This window comes from Coregonus clupeaformis, chromosome 3 (genome assembly GCF_020615455.1).
Source record: "Coregonus clupeaformis isolate EN_2021a chromosome 3, ASM2061545v1, whole genome shotgun sequence".
Lineage (NCBI taxonomy): Eukaryota > Metazoa > Chordata > Actinopteri > Salmoniformes > Salmonidae > Coregonus > Coregonus clupeaformis.
The window spans coordinates 25,565,202-25,580,576 of record NC_059194.1 but is presented as its reverse complement, the minus strand read 5'-3'; the positions used below and the strand labels follow the sequence as shown (position 1 = coordinate 25,580,576).

The window sequence follows — 15,375 nt, the reverse complement described above, 5'->3', positions numbered from 1 at the left end:
ATTGAGAAGAGCCAGGGCCTAGCAACATCAGCAACAAGCACCTGCACATCCGTTACCCCAGCAACTAGCACCTGACGACCTGTTGAATCTAACCAAAACGGAACCAGTGGAAGCAGAGTTTGTTGTGGCTTGCACATTCTTGCAAAGTGAAATCGCAACCACAGCCAGCAACAACAAATGGACCCCACTCAGTGTTCTTCAAAGATACAGCAAGCCTTTGTCAGCAATATCGACTGTGCTGTTGGCACTGAAACATGATTAACATTTTTGGGGCATCTACAGCAATGTGCGAAAATTCGTTCTCCACCCTGAAGAACATATTCCGTGAACACAGACTCTGAACACATCAAAGAAAAGCCCAGCTTGGCCAGCTGGCATTTGAGAGGGACCTGACAAGTAAACTTCTCTGGGAAGGAGAATGTAATCAGAAACTTCTCATAAGGTTCAACACAGCATCGAGGAGGCTGCAACTCGTCTAAATGGTAAGCTACAACCTTTTTTAATGTAACCTTTTTGAATGTAATGTATAGTTTAGGCCTTTGCTTTTTACTTCAATGCATATTTTAGATGTATCTGTGATTCTTAATGTCATTACTTCATTTTGCGGGTCTAATTTCTATTCATAGATATTTAGCTTTGCATTATTTGATTGGTATAGGGACAATGACCAATGTAGCCTAATTGGTTGTGCTGTGAGGTGAACCCTGGCACAGTGCTCCTGTTGTCCTGCTTGTCCACTCCGGTGGTGCTGAAATTGGCAGTACATCTTACATTATCCTTTCACCGTGCTGACTGGCGGTAGCCTTCTGTCCATGGTCCTGAATCGATGGTTATGGTGTGTGCTGTTTTAATTAGTGCATCTTGGGCTACCAGTCTTTGTGAGGCTTCTGTTCAACATGGCGTGCTTTCTTGTGGCAAAATGACAGTTGTGTGTATATGGATGCATTTCAGATAGGCCTCCATTTTGTTACATTTTGTATGTCGCACTAGTAGGACCAATACCGTGTGTAGCCTACTAAAATAAGTAGGCAAATGTTCACTCTGTTATCATTCATTTCCATTACACAGTCGTTGTGTGGTAGGCTACTGTAAAACCGATGTCAATACTATGAAAACGACACATAGCCTACTTTTTCACCCCCTCCCTGCTCTCTTGCTATAGAGTGTGTGTGTGAAACTCTCCCACACAGAAAATATTGCGCACCTGGAGAGGTGGCGGCTTGGTTACGTTCAATGCGAAGATAGCATAGTGTCACATATTTGACAGAAATATAGCCTATAGTTCTAATTATTTAAGTTTAAATCTGTACTGTGCATAAATCGCTCTGCCATTTCCTGGTTGCTAAAATTTTAATAGTTCGCCTAATTTCAGTTTATGTGACAAAACAAGCATGTATAGTGTAGAGAATCATTGTACCATCTAAACCGCTGTGAAATATGTTTTCCATAACCCAAAATATTGTATTTTCAGCTGTTTGAAGCTGGTGTACAAAACTGAAAGTAAAAGACAAAAAAACGAAAATGTAAGAAGGGGAAGAATAGAAATTGCGCACATAGAACATATCTACTGCTTCATAAACTTGCTTTCAATTAGAATGATATATCTATAACTCACATTTCTATGTGAATTTGGTGGGTCGCACAAAAAGTTACATATTACAGCTTTAAACTATGAAGCCTGCAAGAATCTTTGATAGCCTAGTGGTTGGTGCTCATTCTGTCGAGTTGATCTGTGCGTGTTGGTAGTCGCAAATTATGTGTAGGCCTACCGCAGCTACAGCTGCATTTCAGATACACATGTATGTCATAGTGCGGCACATACAGTGGGGAAAAAAAGTATTTAGTCAGCCACCAATTGTGCAAGTTCTCCCACTTAAAAATATGAGAGAGGCCTGCAATTTTCATCATAGGTACACGTCAACTATGACAGACAAAATGAGAAGAAAAAAATCCAGAAAATCACATTGTAGGATTTTTTATGAATGTATTTGCAAATTATGGTGGAAAATAAGTATTTGGTCAATAACAAAAGTTTCTCAATACTTTGTTATATACCCTTTGTTGGCAATGACACAGGTCAAACGTTTTCTGTATGTCTTCACAAGGTTTTCACACACTGTTGCTGGTATTTTGGCCCATTCCTCCATGCAGATCTCCTCTAGAGCAGTGATGTTTTGGGGCTGTCGCTGGGCAACACGGACTTTCAACTCCCTCCAAAGATTTTCTATGGGGTTGAGATCTGGAGACTGGCTAGGCCACTCCAGGACCTTGAAATGCTTCTTACGAAGCCACTCCTTCGTTGCCCGGGCGGTGTGTTTGGGATCATTGTCATGCTGAAAGACCCAGCCACGTTTCATCTTCAATGCCCTTGCTGATGGAAGGAGGTTTTCACTCAAAATCTCACGATACCTGGCCCCATTCATTCTTTCCTTTACACGGATCAGTCGTCCTGGTCCCTTTGCAGAAAAAACAGCCCCAAAGCATGATGTTTCCACCCCCATGCTTCACAGTAGGTATGGTGTTCTTTGGATGCAACTCAGCATTCTTTGTCCTCCAAACACGACGAGTTGAGTTTTTACCAAAAAGTTCTATTTTGGTTTCATCTGACCATATGACATTCTCCCAATCCTCTTCTGGATCATCCAAATGCACTCTAGCAAACTTCAGACGGGCCTGGACATGTACTGGCTTAAGCAGGGGGACACGTCTGGCACTGCAGGATTTGAGTCCCTGGCGGCGTAGTGTGTTACTGATGGTAGGCTTTGTTACTTTGGTCCCAGCTCTCTGCAGGTCATTCACTAGGTCCCCCCGTGTGGTTCTGGGATTTTTGCTCACCGTTCTTGTGATCATTTTGACCCAACGGGGTGAGATCTTGCGTGGAGCCCCAGATCGAGGGAGATTATCAGTGGTCTTGTATGTCTTCCATTTCCTAATAATTGCTCCCACATTTGATTTCTTCAAACCAAGCTGCTTACCTATTGGAGATTCAGTCTTCCCAGCCTGGTGCAGGTCTACAATTTTGTTTCTGGTGTCCTTTGACAGCTCTTTGGTCTTGGCCATAGTGGAGTTTGGAGTGTGACTGTTTGAGGTTGTGGACAGGTGTCTTTTATACTGATAACAAGTTCAAACAGGTGCCATTAATACAGGTAACGAGTGGAGGACAGAGGAGCCTCTTAAAGAAGAAGTTATAGGTCTGTGAGAGCCAGAAATCTTGCTTGTTTGTAGGTGACCAAATACTTATTTTCCACCATAATTTGCAAATAAATTCATAAAAAATCCTACAATGTGATTATCTGGATTATTTTTCTCATTTTGTCTGTCATAGTTGACGTGTACCTATGATGAAAATTACAGGCCTCTCTCATCTTTTTAAGTGGGAGAACTTGCACAATTGGTGGCTGACTAAATACTTTTTTTCCCCACTGTATCTTTCTTGTGTTCTTCTGGGTGCTTTCGTAAATTCAATTTGGAGTGTCAGAACGCGCTCATAGTGTGCTCTGGGCGTTTGTAAATTCAGAGCGTTGTCAGATTGTCCATTCGTAAATTCAGAGCATTTTGCTCTCGGGGTGTTAAGAGCGCACACTGGACGCTCTGGCGGAGGAGTAGGGTTGATCCGAGCGTTCTGACCTCACAACGGCAGTCAAGCAACGTTGGCTAACTTGCTAGCTACTTCCAGACACAAATGAGAGAACACCTCACTCTGACCATTTTACTCCCCCTAGCAGAGCTGGTTTGGCTTTCATGTTATCCAGAGCGTTGGTGACTGTAACTGTGCTGCTGGCAGCAATTTAATTACGCTTTTTTTGCTAACAACACCGGCCATATTCAATGGGTATTGAGCCTTGTAAATGCATCAGTTATTCTGCGCTCTGGCACACTCAGACGAGAGTGCGCTGAAATCGGAGTAGACAGACAGAATTAATTTACGAATGCACCCCCTATAAAACGACAGTTGTTGATGTGTAAGGCTACATTTCAGATACATTTTTGTACACTTGAACAGTAGTTGGAGGACCAATCTACCTTGTTTTAATAGGGCTCTAAAGCAATACTAGTTGTGTCCCCCCATGGATTTAAAATGCCCTCTCAGGAATGACATCCTGGAGCAGGGCCTGCAAAAAGCAATTTCAAGCCATCAATCAAGTAGCTAGCTTGTCTAACTATCTTAGCTGGCATGCCTGCTGGCAAGGTTGGTAGACTTCAGAAAGCAAGCAATTACTAAATGTACTGAATAAAACTTACATTCCTTTCAATCTTTTATGCAGATTTTAGAAATGATGCAGAGAAGCATATTTCGTTTCTTTAAAGGCCCAGTGCAGTCAAAAACATGATTTCCTTGTGTTTTATATATACTGAACAAAAATATAAATGCAACATGCAACAATTTCAAGGATTTTACTGAGTTACTGTTCATATAAGGAAATCAGTCAATTGAAAAAAAAACATTAGGCCTTAATCTATGGATTTCACATGATTGGGAATACAGATATAAATATGTTGGTCACAGATACCTTTAAAAAAACGTAGAGGCAAGGATCAGAAAACCAGTCAGTATCTGGTGTGACCACCATTTGCCTCATGCAGCACGACACATCTCCTTCGCATAGAGTTGATCAGGCTGAGGAATGATGTCCCAGTCCTCTTCAATGGCTGTGCGAAGTTTCTGGATATTGGCAGGAACTGGAACATGCTGTCGTACATGTCGATCCAGAGCATCCCAAACATGCTCAATGGGTGACATATCTGGTGAGTATGCAGGCCATGGAAGAACTCTGACATTTTCAGCTTCCAGGAATTGTGTACAGATCCTTGCGACATGGGGCTGTGCGTTATCATGCTGAAACATGAGGTGATGGTGGTGGATGAATGGCACGACAATGGGCCAGGATCGCGTCACGATATCTCAGTGTATTCCAATTGCCATCGATAAAATTCAATTGTGTTCATTGTCTGTAGCTTATGCCTGCCCATACCATAACCCCACCGCCACCATGGGGCACTCTGTTCACAACATTGACATCAGCAAACCGCTCTCCTGACAAATTCTCTAAAATTACGTTGGAGGCGGCTTATGGTCGAGAAATGAACATTCCATTTTCTGGCAACATCTCTGGTGGACATTCCTGGAGTCAGCATGCCAATTGCACACTCCCTCAAAACTTGATACATCTGTGGCATTGTGTTGTGTGACAAAAATGCATATTTTAGAATGGCCTTTTATTGTCCCCAGCACAAGGTGCACATGTGTAATGATCATGCTGTTTAATCAACTTATTGATATGCCACACCTGTCAGGTGGATGGATTACCTTGGCAAAGGAGAAATGCTCACTAACAGGGATGTAAAGAAAATTGTGCACCAAATCTGAGAGAAATATGCTTTTTGTGCGTATGGAACATTTCTGGGATTTTTTATTTCAGCTCATGAAACATGGGACCAACACTTTACATGTTGTGTTTATCTTTTTGTTCAGTGTATATTTCCACACTGTGAGGTTGGAATAATAGTGTGAAATTGAGAAAATTATTATAATTTTAGTGTAAGAGCTCTTTGAAAAGATCACCTGAAATTTCAGCCTGTTTTGGTGGGTTGGAGTTTTGGCCTGCCTGTTGACATCACCAGGCGTAAATGAGTTAACCAGACCAATAAGAAAGAGAGTTCCAACCATCTCTGCCAATAACAGCTAGTTTTTAGTTTACCCCTCCCCACTCAGACCACTCCCAGACAGTCCTAGCAAAAATTTTGCTTGAGAGAAATTGCTCTTTGCTAAGAAGCTATTTTTGTTTCTTTTTGACCATTTTAATTGAAAACAATCACAGTAAGGTACTTAATTGTTACCCAGAAATGATTTGATATTGAGATAAATACGGCTGCTTTGGACCTTTCAAAAAATAACCAACACTCAGGAGGATGCAGATAGCTGAAGAAGTATGCTTAGATATGCAGAAAAATTAACATATTTTGAACATAGAATTCAGCATAATGATTATGGCTCTAGATTGCAGGAAAAATATGTTTCAGGGTTTTGGAAAATGCTAAATTCTCCAACTTCCGGACTGGGGGCTTACATACTTTGTACCCCCAGATTTTTGGGTGCATGACGCCCCTGATGTGTAGCCTGCTATTGATATCTGTATTATTAATTAGGGAAGCCTATTTTACTTTATTCTTTCAAAATGATAAGCTTAGGTGATATTAAATTATATCCATCACTTTTCCAGACACACTGCGGCACTCCAACACAGGGCTTATGAGAATGGGCGCCGAGGCTGAGTTTGGTCAAATCATGACTTCTGTGATCTTCAGGTCGGAAAGTCGAAGCTCTAGAAAGAGGCCCGAGTTCCCGAGTTGGAATTCCGAGTTGGATGACGGTTCATAAGATTTTCCCCAGTCGGAACTAGTTTTTTTCCCAAGTTCCCAGTTGTTTTGAACACACTGAAGTCGGATGTCGGAGATTTCAGTATTTCCAGTTCCGAGATCCCAGTATTTTTGAACGCGACATTACTGGTTGTTGACGTCATGCTGGCAGCGACGAAGACGTCATGAGCGTTTTACCACCCAACATGGCGGATTTTGATACCATCTATGAGTTAGACGAGGAAGATGAACGTGTAGTGAGTGAAGAACACCTTGTTAGATATTGCCCAGAACCTGTGATTATGCGAGGGGCCGGGCACATCACCGTGTAAGCAATTCAAAGCGCAGTCATCATGATTCGTTATGTTGTCCTGCCTCATCAGCTCGCTAGCTAGCCTGCCAACAAAAATGCCTGCTATGAAATACAATTTACTACTAGGCCGTGGCAATAACAGTCAACTGTGTGGTCTTATAGTAGGACAAAACTGTTACCTTTGTCTTTATTGATGAGGCTATGGTGATCTATTGCGTACCTGCTATTCCTGCTTTATAGTTTACTAGCTAGTTCGCATAACTATAGTTGTGCGAACTAGCTAGCTAACGCTTTAGCTAGCTACACTGGTTGTCAGCAAACTAGCCTGACAAGGCATCTGCTGTAACAAAAATGACAAGCCAACATGACAACTACTGTAACTAGTGAATATTTTTGACAGGGCTGGCTTATTCAAATGGTGGTGATGAACCAATAGTATTTCCAGCAAGCTTGCTAGCTACCATTCATAGATTTATCATTCTGTGTTAAGATACTCCCTGCTTAAAGCTAGAATCAATTTTGAACTTGGCTATAAATGTATGATATAGCGTTACCCATTAATTATTGAAGAATTTAACTTATAAATGCCTCATGAGTTTAGTTCAACTGTTGTACGCCATCAGAACGCAAAATAAGCTTTGTTTGTAAACAATGTAGCTAAATGTAAACAAACACTGTATAGCCGCAAACATGGTTAAAACTGTAATTTTGATATCATGGATGGTCAGTCCTTGCATCCATAGCTCTGTCTATGCATTTGAGAGTGCTTACATTTCCCCAGGCCCATCCCTCAGCTTTTTACCAAAATAGAGGTGGTGTACCTGCTTTGTTATTGTTTTAACTGCGGATTCTAGCTTTAACAGCTATGGACACAACAAAACATTATTACTTTGCCAAATGATAACGCAATAATAGTCAAGTATACTTCCTCTAGTGTCTACAACGGCATTATGCATATGATGTGTCCTTGTCATCCTATTGAATTGTCTCAACAGGGGAAGCTATTCACATAATGAAACAAATTACAGCTTATTCAGGAAATTCATTTTTTGTTTGTTTTGCTGTCTAGACATTGTAAAGTGTTAGGTACTAGGTCTACATTTTTCTAGGTATTTATATTTATTTGTAGAGAGTTCAAAGTGTTTGTTATTTTGTCCCCATTAAAAACCTTGCCAGGTTTCCCTTGTGACAGCCAACAGTCACAGTACAGTACTTTTATAAATGTCCAATGGAAAGTTTGTTTAATCTCTTTACCATTTGTATGTTTCTTTTTGACAGGTTTGGCTTAAGCAACAAATTTGACACAGAGTTTCCCTCCGTTCTCACGGGAAAGGTACAGTAGCCCAATTCATTAGTATCGTCTCATGCACTTCTCCAAAGCAATGTTTTGTGCTTGCCAAATGATTTGGATTGGGATGCGAATTAAGCAATTTAAGCTATTATGGTGGCTCCATTGTTCTATTTGCCCTTTGACAAATCAGACAATCCCTGAATTACCTCTGTCAAGTTTCTTAAGTGCTTTTGATCTGATGGAGCAACACACCACGGTGCATCCAAAGCTGAAGTGAAGCTCTGTCAATGAGTAAGCCGTCTTTGGAGCCCAGTTGGTCAGGGGTCCAGTGTTTCGGAGGACACAGCTCCAGGTGATAAAATAATGAAATAAAGACTGTGCCATGCACAAGAAAGGGCAGCTTCCTGGGTCAGACACTGCAACACAAAAAGGCTGAAGGGATAAGAGCAGGCCGAGGGAAGTGCAGGGCAATAAAACGTCTCTCCAGTATTGTGACCCATGGTGACATGATGGAAGAGGTCACAATTATGATGATTGAAGGGTGCAGATCAGCAGGCCCTTATTCCTATTCTGTTTGCAAAGAGACCTTTGCATCCTGTCATAAAAGATTACGACCCCAGTTTTATGGTGTACAGACCCAGAGAGGAATTAGCATCCATTCATGTTGTTTGTATGGCCGCTGCCACAGGCACTGAGCTTATCTCTCCCTTTAGTCCCTCTCTGCCGTGAATAGACAAGAGATTGGTTAGCAAGTTGCAGTCGTACTAGTGAGAGATCCGATCTCTGGATAGCATCTCCAAATATCTAGGCCACCTGTTTGTTTTCTAAGGCTGTTTGATCCTGTAGACTACAGTACAGGTTTTTCCTTTTTTTTAAATGTGTGGAATTTTGCAGGAAATGGTTGCCTTTCTCCTACTTTCCCTTTCAGAAGTCTGTTTTTGGTTCATATTGCTGAGCAATTAGTGCTTTTTGAGGTCGTTTCGATTCAAACAAAATAATCACGGTTTACGATTTTGATTTTAAACATGAAATGCACTATGCATTATGTGGGTTGAATGCTGCAACAACACAGAATAAAACAATTATAAAGTCCCATGATGGTAGTGACTGCCCATTACTGCTTATCACTTATTAACCAGCATTTATTCACATTACTTTACTTTAATAAAATATTGTATTTATTTTATTTGATTACTTTATTATTTCATTCCAAGTCATCATCTCATCTCTAAAGAGCTGCTGCCTATGCTGTCTGACAATATCAACATTTTTGTAGTTCTTCAAAGTATACTGAACAAAAAAGTGTTAGTCCCATGAGCTGAAATAAAAGATCCCAGAAATGTTTCAAACGCACAAAAAGCTTATTTCTCAAAAATGTTGTGCACAAATTTGTTTACATCCCTGTTAGTGAGCATTTCTCCTTTGCCAAGATAATCCATCCACCTGACAGGTGTGGCATATCAAGAAGCTGATTAAACAGCATGATCATTACACAGGTGCACCTTGTGCTGGAGACAATAAAAGGCCACTCTAAAATGTGCAGGTATGTCACACAACACAATGCCACACGTTTTGAGGGAGTGTGCAATTGGCATGGTGACTGCAGGAATGTCCACCAGAGCTGTTGCCAGAGTATTTAATGTTAATTTCTCTACCATTTCTCTACCAACGTCGTTTTAGAGAATTTGGCAGTCTGTCCAACCGGCCTCACAACCGCAGACCACGTGTAACCACACCAGCCCAGGACCTCCACATCCGGCTTCTTCACCTGTGGGATTGTCTGAAACCAGCCACCCGGACAGCTGATGAAGCTTTGGGTTTGCATAACCGAATAATTTCTGCACAAACTGTCAGAAACCGTCTCAATGAAGCTCATCTGCGTGCTCGTCGTCCTCACCGGGGTCGTGACCTGACTGCAGTTGCTCACCTTCGATGGCCACTAGCACGCTGGAGAAGTGTGCTCTTCACCGATGAATCCCGGTTTCAACTGTACCGGGCAGATGGCATTTTGGTGAGCGGTTTGCTGATGTCAACGTTGTGAACAGAGTGCCCCATGATGGCGGAGGGGTTATGGTATGGGCAGGCATAAGCTATGGACAACAACCACTATTGCATTTTATCGATGGCAATTGGATTGCACAGAGATACTGTGATGAGATCCTGAGGCCCATTGTCGTGCCATTCTGTTTCAGCATGATTCGGAAAGTATTCAGATCCCTTGACTTTTTCCACATTTTGTGACATAGCCTTATTCTAAAATGGATTCAATTGTTTTTTCCCCTCATCAATCTACACACTACCCCATAATGACAAAGCAAAAACAGGTTTTTAGACATTTCTGCAAATTTATTAAAAATATCAAAACTTAAATATCACATTTACAGAAGTATTCAGACACTTTACTCAGTACTTTGTTGAAGCACCTTTGGGTATGACGTTACAAGCTTGGCACACCTGTATTTGAGGAGTTTCTTCCATTCCTCTCTGCAGATCCTCTCAAGCTATGTCAGGTTGGATGGGGAGCGTCGCTGCACAGCTATTCTCAGGTCTCTCCAGAGATGTTCGATTGGGTTCAAGTCTGGGCTCTGGCTGGGCCACTCAAGGACATTCAGAGACTTGTCCCGAAGCCACTCCTGCGTTGTCTTGGCTGTGTGCTTTGAGTGTTGTCCTGTTAGAAGGTAAACCTTCGCCCCCAGTTTGAGGTCCTGAGCGCTCTGGAGAAGGTTTTCATCAAGGATCTCTCTATACTTTTCTGCGCTAAACTATGAAGAATATTGGCCTGTTGGAAACTCCCTACTACATCGCACAGTTCGGGCTTGATCTGATTTAGCTCTAGAGAAACTGCGCATCGAGCTCACAGAAAAAACCTGAATGAAATAGAATTCCAATAATTTAACCGATATCAGTCAATTAGTCATTTAATAACTGACATTTTGGTTAATTGCTCAGCACTATTGCTTCAGATGAAAAACTATTTCAAGCTCAAATGATTGAAAACAATTATGAGCTGATTTGTCTCGGAGAGAATGACCAATTACAAAATTTCAACCACATTTCCTCTGTCTGACTCTTCCTATCCATGTCTTCCTCCCTTCTCCCCCTTCTTCTCCAGGTGGCTCCTGAGGAGTTTAAAACAAGCATCAGCAGAGTGAACGCTTGTTTGAAGAAGAACTTGCCTGTCAATGTGAAGTGGCTTCTTTGCGGCTGCCTGTGCTGTTGCTGTACGGTGGGCTTCAGTCTGTGGCCCGTTATATGCCTCAACAAGAGAGTAAGTCTCAATCAGCTCTCGTGTGATGTGTGCTGCACAGTCCCACTACCTAAGTCCGCAGGCCCACTCATTACTCATGGGCTAGTTTACAAATCCAACCGTATTGGTCTTAAGGGGGCAATAGGGCAATAATAACCTGTGTGTAAAAATGGTACATTGCACCACTGAAGGCCAGTCCAGCTGAAGGGTACGTCACTGAAAGGTGGTGCCTCGACCCAGTGTTATTCTAAAGTGGAAATTACAAGCTGGTAAAAGTACGAGTTCAGTCCATAAAAATGTATCTTTGTCACATAATACTGTGGTTGCTGTTATTATCATTTGTAAAAGAGTGTGAAGTCAAGGTAATTACTAGAAAATATTTCAATCTTGCATGTGCATATGTGCTCCTTTACCAACAGGCAAACAGATCTATTCAGAAGTTGTTGGAATGGGAAAACAACCGACTATATCACAAGGTAAGAACAAATTGCATATTAGCACTTGTCTGAAAGACCATAACAGTTATGTCATTTGTGAAGGGTTAAAGATGCAATCGTTAATGGTGAAACAGCGATGTCCGTTTGCGATATTACAACAAAGACGTTACTGCAAACAACGAACACTGTTTTTTCCTAACTGACATCACACGCGCGATAGAAGAGCACAATATGTACTGCAATATTTTTGGCCATGCTGGAGGACGCTCCCTCAGCTCGGAAACAAAAACAATAACAGCGGGGTGGGGCGGTCAGTGGTACTGTTTCCCCCTACTGCGCATTCCGTCTTTAAGCGATGTTAAAGTAGCAGGGTTAAAGTCCGGAGACTGAGATGGCCATTGCAAAATGTTGATTTTTGTGGTCAATTAACCATTTCTTTGTGAATTCTGATTAGTGCTTGGGGTTACTGTTTTGCTGGAAGATCGACTTGTGGCCAAGTTTCAGCCTCCTGGCAGAGGCAACCAGGTTTCTGGCTAAAATGTCCTGGCACTGGGTAAAGTTCATGATGCCGTTGACCTTAACAAGGGCCCCAGGACCAGTGGAAGCAAAACAACCCCATAACATCAACGATCCACAACCATTTCTTACAGTCGGTATGAGGTCATTTTCTTCATATGCTTCTGTTTTTCAACACCAAACCCACCACTGGTGTGCATGGCCAAAGAGCTCTTTTTTTTTTTGTCATCTGACCATAGCACCGGTTCTAATCCAAGTGCCAATGCCGTTTATCAAACCCCCAGGTGCTATGGTCAGATGACATGAAAATACAGTGGTGGGTTTGGCGTTGAAAAACGGAAGCATATGCAAAAAAGAACCTCATACATACTGTAAAATGTGGTGGTGGTGCATCAAAATCCACAAAGAAATGGTTAATTGACCACAAAATCAACATTTTGCAATGGCCATCAGTCTCCGGACTTGAACCCTGCTACTTTAACATAGCTTAAAGATGGAATGCGCAGTAGGTGGAAACAGTGCCACTGACCGCCCCACCCCGCTGTTATTGTTTTTGTTTCCGAGCTGAGGGTTGAATTGAAGAGGGCAGTCCATAAGCGCAGACGAAGGATATGAAGGATCTGGAAAGATTCTGTATGGAGGAATGGTCTAAGATCCGTCCCAATGTGTTCTCCAATCTCATATAACATTTTAGAAAAAGGCACAGTGCCGTTATCCTCGCAAGGGAAGGGTGCAGGAGAATTGAAAACCGCGGCCTATATTCTGACCCCTATCTTTTTTTAGATGTTTTTGTATTACGTGTTAAACAAATCTATTTCATTGAGCAATCGTATAAGTATAAAATAATATAATCTTCCAATTTTTGGACCATACAATATCACTCAGTATTTGTTTTATAAACCTTTATCAAGGTTGCCAATAATTATGGACCACACTGTAGTTTTAAAGCCTTTCCTAAATTCCCCTCACACTAGGGGATATCTCAGACAGATTTGTTAACCAGATGGGATGTGGGTGTCTGTGCGGTGTTAAGTCTGTCCTTACTTTCACCTCTTCTATTTAGCTGGGCCTGCACTGGAAACTCAGCAAAAGGAAATGTGAAAGCAGCAATATGATGGAATATGTAAGTATGATGCATTCATGCTCCCCTAAAGCAGAATATGATTCTTGCCAACATATTATGGAGTATTACAAATCTCAAATCGCAACAGACGCAAAATATATGGTCATTTATGCAATGTACAATAGAGCAGTGCCTACTGGAAAGATTCATTTCTGAAAGAAAAGTGTAAAATGAAATGAATTAACTTTTCCCTCCACAGGTAATTCTTATAGAATTCTTACCCAAATATCCTATATTCCGACCGGACTGAGCTGAGGAGGCTGTTGGGAGACCTGCAGTGTGGGCCCTTGACTCCAATCCGTAGTGCCTTGTATATATGTTGGAATGAGGGTCTGCACCGGTGTCTAGAGATGTCCCTTACAACTCCCAGTACCCTGTACAATAGAAATTGCAACACTGTCACTTTGCTTTAGAGCAGATTTTGCACAGTTCCTTTCGAAGTATAAAAATGCCCCCTTTTGTTGTGTAATACAACTAGTGATTGAACAAAAATATATTGTTGAAAAGTGCATTTATCCCAAAGAGCCAACATCAATCGAGCCTATGTATCATATCAGTATTGCTTTGGAAAGAATTGGACACCACCTAGAGCATCATTGCCTTATGTAAAACAATAAACCATTTTATATATAAGACCGGAGGAGACAAGCATTTTGTAGCCCACCAAGTTCAAATTCTGGTTATTGGGGTTACTTTCCTCAAATCAATTCTTCTTTTTAACAAAAAGTAGATGGGATGCTTGATTTGCCTAACATACTATTTAACAGCATCATGTGTTTCTTTACTTTGGAAATGACCCTCTGTACAGGAGAACTTACAAAACGAACCTGTAAATATGTTAGGATAAACTGTACAGTGGAATGCTGTTGTTTACGTTGTTATTTAGATCTTTGATTTGTTTTGCCAAGATAATGCTGTACCATAGTTTTGTTTATGAAAGATGTCTCTTACCAGTTTATATGGACCTGTTTACCTAGTAAGCCATATCATTTACAATGTATGTGATGCCAGAGTTAGGACAGAAAATTGCACTTAAACTTGTCAAAATGTCAGGATTTCAGAGGATGGTCAAACTGAGGTTAGGAGTAATTTTACAATGACACTAGTGATGCATGTTATTTGTGTGGTTTTGCCAACTAAGGAGAAAAAGGTAAAAGTGTCATCCAGTTTAGCGTGAGATGGCTACTTATCTTTATGATGTACTGTTGGAAACAAAGACTCCAACTTGGTACTACCATGTCAAATTTTTTGTCAATCTTTTTATTGCAGCTTTGTTCATTTTATCGTTTTGTATTTTCCTATAATGTGTTTTGTCCTTGTTGTTAAAAAACACATACAGCCTAGAGAACATTACATATTGAAATAAATGTTTCCTTAGTTATTCATTTTGTTCAGAGTTAGGGCTCTATTCAATCCGCATCGCTGAAGTTCAGCTTTACAGCGTGATTGAAATTTAAAGGCAATGTTCCCACTTTAGTGGAGACAGCATTCACAGTAAACACTGCATATGCCAGCTCAATCTGAAATGACCTTTGAATTTCTATCGCGGAATATGTAACCCTTCAGCTTTACAGATTGAAGAGAGGCCTTAGTGTTGTGTCCTTCACTTGTAGCTGAGAGTTTTGCTGCGTTATAGTGCCACTGGAATGTTCGATGAACCACAGTCAGAGAACTGGTGTACTGGTTGACATATGCTCACTTGTATTGTGGAGTATTGGCCCTGTTACAGAGTACTTGTAAATGTTTGTCATGACAACTCAATCCCTATGGAAAGCTAAAATAAATTGTTGATTTTGAATTTTCTCCCAGAGTCTTGATGTTTGTCCAACTGAAAACCACATGCTAACTGTTGACATGCTTACCTTACTGCCATATGGTAAATAATTCAGTATCATTTGTTATACAGATCATCTTATTTCATCTGTGGTAATGTACTTTACCCACAGCCTGCTACTGAAACCTGGCTGTTTGTCATGTTTAACAAGGTGCTGAATCGTTAACTTAAGATGGCCTGTAATTACTTGACACATTTGGAATACTATTACCATAAATAGCTAGCACTTTTAGGGCATGGAACTGTGGCCCCTGAGT

The 15,375-nt window shown here is 41.2% G+C and overlaps 1 protein-coding gene across 1 annotated transcript; it reads left to right on the top strand.

The window, feature by feature from the left end:
- Positions 1 to 6,305: 6,305 nt before the first annotated feature.
- chic1 (cysteine-rich hydrophobic domain 1) lies at positions 6,306 to 15,087 on the top strand. Its single transcript, XM_041852563.2, has 6 exons — positions 6,306 to 6,685; positions 7,949 to 8,003; positions 11,074 to 11,229; positions 11,628 to 11,684; positions 13,225 to 13,284; positions 13,484 to 15,087. The coding sequence occupies exons 1-6, from the start codon at positions 6,543 to 6,545 to the stop codon at positions 13,532 to 13,534; spliced, it is 522 nt and encodes a 173-aa protein (XP_041708497.1). The 5' UTR covers positions 6,306 to 6,542; the 3' UTR covers positions 13,535 to 15,087.
- Positions 15,088 to 15,375: the final 288 nt, after the last annotated feature.

Coding starts and splice junctions, on each gene's coding strand:
- chic1 (XM_041852563.2), top strand. CDS start 6,543: ATGAGCGTTTTACCACCCAACATGGCGGATTTTGATACCATCTATGAG. Junction 11,685..13,224: donor ACAACCGACTATATCACAAG/GTAAGAACAAAT, acceptor TCTTCTATTTAG/CTGGGCCTGCACTGGAAACT. Junction 13,285..13,483: donor GCAGCAATATGATGGAATAT/GTAAGTATGATG, acceptor TTCCCTCCACAG/GTAATTCTTATAGAATTCTT.